Below are 11,297 nucleotides of genomic sequence, written 5' to 3' on the forward strand. Positions count from 1 at the left end.
ACACGTTATTAAAATTCACCAGTCTTTAAATACACAAACCTTGTTTTTGAGAATTTAAACCAAATGCCAATGTTCCTTATTCCAGCTACTGACCAATGTTAAATCAYCTCTTTTCAGTTAACTCTGGAGTTAGAAATGAAGGGATTTTTATTTTTTTAAAAGATGTCATATTCATTGATCTAATTTAGAAAATTTGTCATATTGCTTGRAAAGCCTGTTTTGTGCTAGCTCATTTAAAGAACAGGCATAATACACAAATCWATATGGAATGCAAAAATTCATTATTGTATTTGAATAAACATCTGTCATCCCTCCTAATCTATAATTTTCTTTAATATAATAAACTACAAGATAAAATACCTTTCTCAAAAAGTTGGTRTAATGCTTTACATCCATGTTGTTGGATCTCTTCATTTTTAGGGAAGGTGTGCATGGCATTAAATACCAAGGAAAACACATCCACCTCTTCTTCCAAGAGCAGGAAAGCAATTATGTCTGAATAGCAGAAGAGATTACATGTTGCACTGATTATTTCTCAACATTTTTATTGAAACACTGTAAAGTCCAAAATTTTTTAATTCTTATATTCCTTAAATAATTTCTTAAAATTTACTGACAGTTCAAATCCAGCTTTGTATAATTCAYTACAAAGTTCTTCCTTAAAGTAGCATTTTATAATAGAACTGATATTCTAAAACTTTACTGCCAAAAAGACAGTTCCCAGACCTACCCGGGAAAGAAGGTGCAAAATAGTAGTCTTATTATTTTGCATGCAAGTACAAATGACTTCACTGAGTAAAACAGAGAGAAAAATCCATTCTGCCATGTAGTACACACTTTATATCAGTTCTGTGTTTTAAAGGCTTAGATGAAGTAGAAATAAACCACACAATACCTGACACGAGGAGTAGATTTAATGCTTTTAGTCCTGTTATTGAAAGATTTATATTTCCTTTGTGGATTGTAAGCATTTTAAGAATCTGCCTAAAAATTAAAAATAAAAAAAAAAAAAGGGGAGAAAAGAGTTATAGCTAAAGAAATACTGGCATACACAACTTTTTATCAAACATTTCCTTTGAAAACAAAAGTAGTTACAGAAATATAGCAAAACCTTCAAAAACTTAATTCAGTAAAAAAAATCCCTTTTGTACCAGTTTATTTTTTTTTAAGTTACCAATGAAGTAATATCGGAATTTTAACTACAATCGTACTTCATTAAAATACTGATATAATATACCCAGTTTATTTACCCAGTATAATTTACCCAGTTTACTTTAATTTTTAGCTAGCTGCATAAATTAATTCTGCAGGTTCATTCAGGAGATGGTTACTCTCCAGAGCACTGGGTTGTGGAGCACCACAATGTGGACAACACAGCACTGCTCTGCTTGCAGCAAGAGCTCAGCTACAGTGAACAGCCAAGAGTTTGGTGGAACAGAAGCAGCAGTTTCCCAGCTGAAGAACTTGAACAGCATCTTGATGAACTTAACCCTATCTAAGTTTCAGCCATACAGCATTTACATGATGCTGGACAAATCACTAAAAACAAATACCTCCTAGATAGCCACTTGCAAGCTCTACTTTCTGTATAGCCCAGATTGAGACCCATGAACATTAACCTCTGAAATGCTGCATCAGAGACAACCAAAGTTGACTTGTTAAATAGAGAGAGCCAAACAATGCCAAGTACTGCAAAACTCAGGTTGAGTATAAAACTGGGCACTTTAAAATCAGTTTATATTTTTAACATATTTTACTCAAACTACTATCTGTAAAACAGTGATTAAAAATCTGTAGCACCTCTTCAATGAATAAAATTTTAAAAGCATAGATTTCACACTGAATGAAGCACATTTCAAAAGGAGGGGCAAATCCTGTAATTAAGACCCAAAATTCATAGATTCATGCACACAGAAAAACCAACGGAAACAACTTTCTTTTTTTTTACTTTTCATTATTTTAGAGAGCTTGACTGCAATTTTAACAATCTTTCAGTATGAATCTTTGTATATATAATATCTAATACAAATGGATTGGGCAGTAGTTTGTGATACTTTAGTTGATATTCTTTACCTGTCTTGAAAAATATAAGCAGCACTTAATAGTTTCATCCAAATTTTTATCCCCCACTTCAGGCAATGATGTTGTTTGTCTTGCTGAAGTCTAAATTAAAAAATTTAGAATCCCTGTTTTCCCTTCATACTACGATGTTCCTAGTTTCTCTCTTCTCCGTTGTAGCATTAGTGTTGTAGCTAAGATGACCAAAGTAGACACAGGAGGCAAAATCTGATGGGAGGTATAACATCCTTTGCCTTTAGAAAATTCTCTCCCATACATCCTCCCATTTCAAATATAACSAAGGAGGATGTAAAACTTTCTAAACATCTTCTGCTGTAACAGAGTTTAACATATGAGATTACAAAACATCTAATAAAGTCTCTTTCAGCTTGCAGAAAGAATGCAAATGCACAGAAGGAAATTCTCTTCCTCTTATAGTGATAGCAGCTATTTAATTTTTTATCACACTGTCAAGAACACTTAAATCAATAGTAAACTACCATTTGTAAACATGACTGCAAAGTGGTCAAGTTGGATCAYAGCTGGGAGACAAAAGAAAGAAATGCTTTTTCTAGCTTAAGATTCCTATTCTGCAAAAATAGTTACACAAACAGAAAGGAAAATCTCTTGCAAAAAAATGACCTTTCCTTCTCTATTGTAACTGTTTCCTGCCTTGCTGTAAACAGCAAGTATTCATTATGGCGTTGATTCACGGCAATTCTAATCCAATCTACGCACAAGGAACATGAGACATAATTTAGCCGGCTTGCTCTGTCTTTGGCACAGACAGAAATGCCTGAGGGCCACTCCCCCACTAAGTCTCTCCACAGCAAGGAAAACTGTCAATGTCAGAGAGGGATACTTAGTTGGCTAAAATATTGGTACTGAGAAGCAATCATGTACAGCAATGCTATCATCAGATCTTTAGTGAAGCTTGAGTTTGAAAAGGATACTTTGTTAACTGCACACACTGTGTGGGTGCTGAGGAGGCTGTGGGAAAGATCAGTCTGGGACCTGAGAATGAGCAGGAGTATCTCCAGCTCTCAGAACAACTTTCAACAACAATCTTTTAAGTTGACAAAGAATTTGTAACTAATGTGCAGCTTCAGCTCAGTTATTTCTTGTTCATGAAGAGCAACCCAAATCACTYTTGCTTTCCAACAAAAACTGTCAGCACATTTTTCAAGGGCACTCAATCCCCTACTGACCATGTATTCAAGCCACTATAAAACAAATAAACAAACCTCCACAAAATCAAAATGGACCTTCACGCCATATTTCAATAGCAACCTTTCCAGGGAAGGGTGTGGTGAGGACTATGGAGGCAGATTCACAAGGTTATAAGGTTGTGCTTATTACTGTCATTATCAGCCCTGAAGGCAGAAATCTGTTCAAGAGAGACAGCACCAAACCAAGTCCCCCAAACCAACCTCATGTGCATTGTGCCTACATCTACAATTAGCATTTGTGCTATTGGGCAACTATTCAGCCAACCTGTTGGGCATTCATCCCATCTAACCACAGACAACCAGAAAACACTTGCTAAGACTTCCCTTGACAGCTGATGGACAGAGTTGAGCAAGTCCAAACCACAATCTGCTCCTCTTACTAAAAAGATGGAACAAAMCATCCCTTCGGAAGGTAATTGTATCCACTGACTTCACAGGTAGTTGAGGTGATCAGTGTAAATACATCTAACACAATAATATTAAATGTAGCAAACCTTCTTGGTTTACAGTATTTTAAGCTTGTGTACATAATTCTTCACATATAAAAGTACATRTACAAATATCCATGTAATACTGCATCTGTCAAAAAGGTTGCTTGGCGTTCTTTTTAATGTGTAAGTAGAATTTTCTATATTTTAGTTCAGGCTCATTGTTTCTCATCCTGTCACTGAGGGTCARTAAGAAAGGCCTGATTTTTCACTTTCTGCACCAGGTATTTATACACATGGATAAGATCCCTGTTTGTATGAGTGTCACATTCTGAAGGCTGAAGACATCCACAAAAAAGCTGATGTAATAACTTTATATATTTCATTGAATATATATGTTGCCAGAATGACCAAGCATTCTGGCAGACTCTTTGTATACAAAATACTTACTGATGAACACCCAGTACTTCCCAGTCCTTCCCAACATCCTTAGGAGCTATGTTTTGTAGAGTACTTGGACAAATTTCTAACAATTTACAAAGAAGTGACCAGCCCATCTGTAAAACAAAAATGCAGCTATTTTAGAACAGATATTYTGCTTGCAACTTCGTCTTCTAATATCATGCCTTTTGCAACACAGCTGTTCTGTTACCTAGCTAAATCAGTAAGGGAAAATTAATTAACACAGGAAAAATGGCATGAAATTATTCTGAATTCATCGCTTGTAGGAACGCATCACTCTCAATCTGTTTCAGTGCTGCTTAAGGATAAAGGGCACACATTTAAATAAGATGCTGACAGACAGAAACATGATGCAATCCATAGTATGTCATCATGGGCCAGGGAAAACCCCTGCACTATTACAGGTCCAGCTTTATTGAATAATGTTTGTTTCCATAAGAACTTGCCTTTTAATTGCAAATTGCAAGGAYAAAATTTAGGTTTTTAAAAGGTGTTCAATGTTTTAAATGAGGATGAGACACATAAATAATTACCGCATATTTCATATTCTTGCCGTCARCCCTCAGTACTGTGTGCTTTCAAAATGTAACAAAGGAAGTGGAATTTTGAGATAACAAGGRATGAAAGACAATCAAACCAAGTGTATTTGTTCCTAATAACTACCTGTTCCATCCTATGCAAGTGTACGCATCTGTAAATAATGCCAAAACCTAAAAATGTTCCTCTTTGATCTTCTGTATTGGAGAAATCTGCTCTGTTATGAATGTTTAAGGGCTGATGTGATTGAATGGGCTGCAGTGAGGAAGCAGTCAGCAAAATCTGTACAAAGAAATAACCGATGAAAGAAAACCCCTCTGTACGGAAAGAAAAGCAGTGAACTGTGAAATGTCAAAAGTCAAGATGAAGATTTTWCACAAAGGAATTATAACAAGACATATGAGTTTCCTTGAGCATATAAGTAAATAAAAAGGTAGAAGCAGGCCTGTGTGCTTTAAGAATAGAGTCAAGACAGAAGACAACGTGTCACAAAGACTCTATGTGTAACTGGATCGCTTTTTCACAGAAGTTATGTAAAGGAAAGAGGTTAAGATGGGACAGCCAACAACAGGAATGTAAATGGCTACCTCCAAAGAGTTAAACAGCAAAGTTCATATAAAGTGCATGATCCCTAACCCTGCAATCAGTATGACTAGAGACACAGAATTACAAGCCTGGTAGTGTAGTCACCCACAGGAATAGCAGAGGCTTGAACCTACACCACCTTCCTGACAGCTTTGCAGAGCATGCAAAAGGTGATGTAGCTCCCTGGGGACTGGAATTCTGCTTTTGTCCTTCACATACTTGGTTGCAGTGTGAGCATAGYCCATATCTGCAGCACTTTGTTTCTGTTTCAGTTTAGATTTGCAGAACCAAATGTTTTAAGCCAGTTGCAACCTTAATGTCTGCAGACTGTGCCAATTTCCATGCCCTTCTCTTCCTTGCATAGCAAGCTGGCTTGCCCTACATGAGACTACAAATAATWTGCTACAGACATTCAGGCTGGTCTGTGTAAGTGAGTCCTAACTAAGTGCGGGTACAATGAACAATCTTAGCAACCATCAGTCCTCTCCAAGATGAGGACATGGAATTCCCCAATTTTTCATATTCCAAGCAAAATGGAGTTTATTAGTGACAGTAGATCAGGTACAAATTTCAGAAACATTGTAGAAGTGACTATTAATTGATAAACTGTTTATCCCTTAGAAAAGATTTTATTTTAGAAGTAACACTTTATAAGAACATCCAACTGCCCCTACAAAATTTAGAATCTGATGAAAACTTGCTTAATGACTTTAGAAAATTCCTTTCTGTATTAACTGTTTCTGATGGATTTTATATTCCCATTAAACATTTTTGTTTGGAATGTTAGGACTTCAGGTCGTAACAAACATTGACAAACATTTATCAAACTGTGGACTCAAAGAAGTCCAATGGAAACATCTGACATGCTGATTTGTGGTCATTTTACAATATTAAAATTACAACCTGAGACAACASAGAGCTCTTTAGATGTTCAATAATTAAGTAAGAAAAAAAGGGTCTTTTAAATAATACAAATCCTAAAGGTTAGAGGGAACGGAAATAAAGCAAACAAAGATGTCCTTACAAACACTTAAACAGGTCCCTATACACAGAAACAGTTGGTAGCAGCACTGACATTCACTATTTTATAATGACTTTTTTAATTTCTAGTATATAATTAATTTATATTACATTAGGTCACACCATCTACCTGAGACAATAAAGCTCTGCTCTTTAGTCAAGTGCACTCGTATTTTGCTCTAGAGTTTCTAAGTAGCTCCAGTCATTACCAGARTAACTGCAGAAAACTACCACATTAACTTAAAGGCATCTATTTTACCTTTCGGGCATTACTGGCTTTCCACACAAGTACCTTCCTGCTTCTGAAGGAACTTCAGCAGGGCTTTTGCCTGCAGTCTSACTTGGGTTAGTACTTTCAATACTGATCTACTAGGCAAATTTACCCTGTACAAGTCAGTGGAACAGCAGCACAATCCAATGTTTTTTAACCAGTTAAGGAGGGGAGGTAAAGAAAATTCTCACTTCAGGTATGTCTCTGACTGTATAATTTTTTTATATATTTATTCTCTTATGTAAGTCAATTTTTTTACAATGCCAGAAGTAAAATGAGGTTGATTAATTATTTATTCAATAAAAAATCATCATGATGTAGAGAGACTGCACTGAAATTGGGACCTCATTACTTCACCACTGCTGTAAAGTGAGAATTGTTTATTCACAAAGACTACACACAAATAGCAGTGAGTGAAGCAAGAAGAGAGTTCTATTTACACAGTGTGAAAGTTTATAAACATCAGAACTGGATGTTAAAGAACTGCCTAAGACATTTTATGAGGAATAGGATTTGAACTTTGTACTGGCTATGAATTTTCCACTCCAATACAACATTGTAATGCGAAGGAGGTCCAGAACTTCTACACTGAAACCCTGTATGACTGCAAATCTAGGAAAGTAGAAGTCTCAAATTAATTTTAAAATTCTGCATTAGAGTGAAGTGTTTTAATAAGAGTTAAAATGAAAATTAATYATTATCTTCCTTATGCAATTCTGAGTCTTGTGCTATCATTTCACACCATACTTCTTGCTGTGATTGATGTTTTACTTCCTAGTTTAAACTTTTGGGCAGAGGTTTTATAAACCATTATACATGTAATATGCTTTATCTTGAAAATAACTGCTGATTCATCTTCCTGTATCTGTTAACAGCYTGATAATCAACATAAAATAAGCAAAACCTTCAGACACTGCACAAATTTAGTCTTCAAAGAAAACCTGAGATCATTGTTATTTCAGATTAATCCCTATAGAAATACAGTCATACTTGAGCTGAATTTTGGGCTTTCGACCTCTAGCTAAGGTCTAGTACACAAAAAAAAAAACAAAAAACAAACAACCAAAATCTTATATAATTCATGTTTTGCCTTCCAGTTGAATTGAAAAAATCCCAAAACATGCCAAAARTATTGTAACAAAATAAATGGGGCTTTATAATTAAAAAAAAAAATCAAGTGAGTTCCACAGAAATCTGGAGTTTACAAACATCCTCTATGCATAGCATAGTCAGAAATTTAATTTCTGCCTGCCAGGAATGAGCTGTTTCGTATGACAAGTCTGGCAGCTGTACCATAAGTACAACATCAAATTGTGCAAGTGCCACACCTAGTCCAAGTGGGCCAATGCTAAATTACAGGAGCAGGGAGGCAGAACCTCATTTTGCCGAACCTATTCTTATTTAAAATATTCCCCCCTCCCTTAAAAAAACTGTGCTAGCACAACTCTCAAGATCAGGTTTAGGTATGTATGAATTCATATCRTAACATTCTGCTTTTCAGAAGTTTGTCCAACCATTGCAAAATTCAACATGGACACGTCCAAATGATACTAGATAATATTATTGGCAATTTAGAACCCTACATTACACAGTATTCACACTGCTTAATTTTTATTTTCTATTTCGCCTCCTTCTGACGATAAAAACAGGGATGCAGCCAGTGGCGTCTGCAAAAAGCTGGAACGCTTGGTCCCTTTAAACGCCAGCGGTGACAGCGCCCTTCTAGAGATCAGAGCCCTTCATGAGGCGGCCCAGGAAACCGCTAGTTAGGGAGAAATCAACAGGCCGAACAAGAACTTTTATCCCGGGCAGGGCCGCGCTCGCTCATCCCGCGGAGCGCAGCCGGAGCGGGGGAAGCGGCCCCGACCCCCGCCCTGCCCGGCCCCTGACCTGCTGCACGCCCGCCGCTCCCGGGTACAGATCCACCACCAGCAGCAGGGGCACGTGGACGTTTTTGCCGCTGAAGAGCCGAGGAGCTGTGGGGGGACAGAGACAGATACAGAGACCGCGTTAGCGACTGGCGGCGGGCAGGGCAGGGCAGGGCAGGGCAGGGCAGGGCAGGGCAGGGCAGGGCGCTCACCGCTCTGCCGGGCCGCCAGCTCCAGCAGGTCGCTGAGGGTCTGCACCAGCGTGTCCAGCCGCTTCCTCTCCTGGACGTTTTGGAGCCGGACGACCAGCTTCCTCAGGGCTTGTTCCTCCCCCGCCACCGCCTCCCCCTCCTCGGGGCCGCCGCTGGCCATGGCCGAGCCGCTGCCCCCCCTGTGCCCATCCGCCGCTCGGCGGGACGAGGGCAGGGCTGCGCCGGGCACTGAGGGCCTGCCCCGCCGCTGCAGCTCCGCGATGCCGCCGCCCGGCAGGCGTCACCCGGCCCTCCCGAGCCGCCCCTGCCGCGGCCTCCGGCCCCTCCCACGGCGCTGCTCCATGGACACGGCCCGGGACCGGCCCCCGCGGGCGGACAGCCTCGGGTAAGCCCCGGGAAACGCCCACGGGACTCGCGCAAGCGCCCGGCAGGCAGAGCAGAGCCGCGGGCAGCTCCCCCTCACAGTGATTGAYGAAAGGGCTGCCCAATGGAGCTACCGAGCCGGAGCCGGGGGCCGCCCAGCAGTGCCTCTGTTCTATAAAAGCGTCCGGCCGGGCAGGGCTGTGGAGTGGGTGGTTTTGATTTAAAGGTTGAGTGTGGTATAGTGACGATGGTTTGTGACCCTGTGGGATACCCACGGTGAGACAGTCTGTTCCTTGAAGGGCTGCACCCTGTGAAAGGGTGTGGAGTTGAGCCGTGGAAGAAGGGAGGGGTGCTCTAAGACTTCATTTCCATCTCTATGTTGCCCTACTCTAATTTGTTTGGCAATAAACTAATTTCACCCAGTTGAGTCTGTTTTGCCTGTAATGGTGATTGGTGAGTGATCTCTCCCTGTCCTTATCTTGACCCATGAGCTTTCTGTTTTCTCTCCCTCCTCCGGATGAGGTGACAAGTTACAGGAGTGACTTTGCTGGGAAGCTGTTGTTCAGCCAGGGTCAGCCCACCACAGTCGTTTTTTGCCTCCCAGTGCATTACTCTGGTCTGAAGCCACAGATATCTGAAATCTTCAGTGTGTATCTTCCATCTACCATGAACGTAAATGTTGTGTAGTTGCAGTTTCCCTGCTTGTTCCATCCTGTTGTGGGCAGCTCCATAGCAGTCCTGGATCACTTGTAGCTCCTTCAGTAAATAATTTGCTGCAATTGTAGATTACTGAGCTAGACAGCTTGAACCTGAGTTAATGTTTCCTCTTCTTTCCAATTAATGTTGGCAAAGAATAAGAAGCTGTCCAAGTGTTTCTGAGGTGAAAGGAAATTTATTTCTAGAGATCAGATGTCTTGAACACTGAACCTGAAAYGTGTTTCATTCCTCTGCAGGTAGCAGTTCCCTGGAGTGCTAGTTGGAGAGAATGCCAGCTTTTGTTAAGTCTCTGTGAGCCTGGCAGAGTCTGGCAAAAAGTCTTCTGAAGTGTATTAATTAGTTAGACCATGGGAGAATGGAAGGAATGAGGTAATCTTGGTAAACATCTATATTGTAGTTTTCCTGTTTTTTTTCCAGGAAAATCTGGTGAAAATATATTAATATATCATCATCAGAATCAATGGAGGAAATGGGTTCAAATTTAAAGATGGTAAGTTTAGATCATATATTAGGAAAAAATCTTGACTGTGAGAATGGTGAGGCACTAGAACAGGTTGTACAGGGAAGCTGTGGATGCTTCATCCCTGGGGGTGCCCAGGGCCAGGTTGGATATAGCAATTTTCAGGCCCCCATCATCTAGTGTATAATGCATATTGTTACATTTTCTTGAAATAAGTGTAACATTATGTATGAATGGAGGATGCATTGACCCAAACTGAAAYATGCTAAGTGAACACAATGTTAGGTTTGAGTCTACTGTAATTATATTTTGTTTAGCTCCATGTAGATGTTCATTGGGGTAAGAATTCAGAAAATTTGCAAAAAGCTTGTTCTGCCTGCACATGAGAGCATGGTGATGACAAGGCAGTATATGGGCTCTATATGGGCTCTTCCCTGAGACCTGYTTGGCCTAAGTCAGAGCTGGAGTCTGAGGGCTGAGGATGAGAGAAGGGCTAGGATTGGAGGCAAAGACTCAAGTTACACTTCATCTGGATTGAAGGGAATTGCCAAGAAAAGGTTGGACTGCCAAAAGCTTTACCACCTCAAGAATATTGGTTTGGAGCTTTTCCTAGGATTCTTGGCTTGAAATTTTGTGCCTTTGCTTAGGTGAAGGGTAAATCCTAGAGCTTCTGTTGGAGTAAGGCTGCAAAGGGGAGTCCAAAGGAAGGGGCAAGCTGCTAGAAAACATGCCAGAGGACCTACAAGAACATTTCTGTCTGAGTTATGGCCCATGTCTGGGTCTAAAACTTATCACATTTCTAGGATTTGGTTTAGAAATGAAATCCAGGTTGGAGGTCCAGGTTGATTTACGTTGTAAAGGGGCCATTTTTTTTGCCTTTTGTTCTCAGTCATCTCTGATGTCGCTTCTGAAAATAATATTATTGTCRTGGGCCCATTTCTCTCTCTTAGCTACATACATTATCATGTTTGGAATAAAATTTCCTGCTTCATGTTTCTGCTTCAGTTCTGTCTATGCTTGATATTAGTCATCTCTGKTTTTTGCTAACAGTTTTGTAGCACATCTCTCATTTCTTCAGCCTTCCTAG

The 11,297-nt window shown here is 39.9% G+C and overlaps 1 protein-coding gene across 1 annotated transcript in view; it reads right to left on the reverse strand.

The window, feature by feature from the left end:
• LRRK2 (leucine rich repeat kinase 2) overlaps nt 1-8,951 on the reverse strand; it is a 62,654-nt gene extending 53,703 nt beyond the window's left edge. The window contains exons 1-5 of the mRNA XM_057370045.1: nt 8,671-8,951; nt 8,481-8,566; nt 4,166-4,272; nt 896-984; nt 361-495 (exon numbers count right to left, since the gene is read on the reverse strand). Of these exons, the coding sequence (XP_057226028.1) occupies nt 361-495; nt 896-984; nt 4,166-4,272; nt 8,481-8,566; nt 8,671-8,830 (577 nt within the window). The 5' untranslated portion in view covers nt 8,831-8,951. The remainder of the gene's footprint in view (nt 1-360; nt 496-895; nt 985-4,165; nt 4,273-8,480; nt 8,567-8,670) is intronic.
• Nucleotides 8,952-11,297: the final 2,346 nt, after the last annotated feature.

The sequence above is a fragment of the Malurus melanocephalus genome, unplaced genomic scaffold, assembly GCF_030028575.1.
Source record: "Malurus melanocephalus ecotype Western Australia unplaced genomic scaffold, MMel_1.1 scaffold_118, whole genome shotgun sequence".
Lineage (NCBI taxonomy): Eukaryota > Metazoa > Chordata > Aves > Passeriformes > Maluridae > Malurus > Malurus melanocephalus.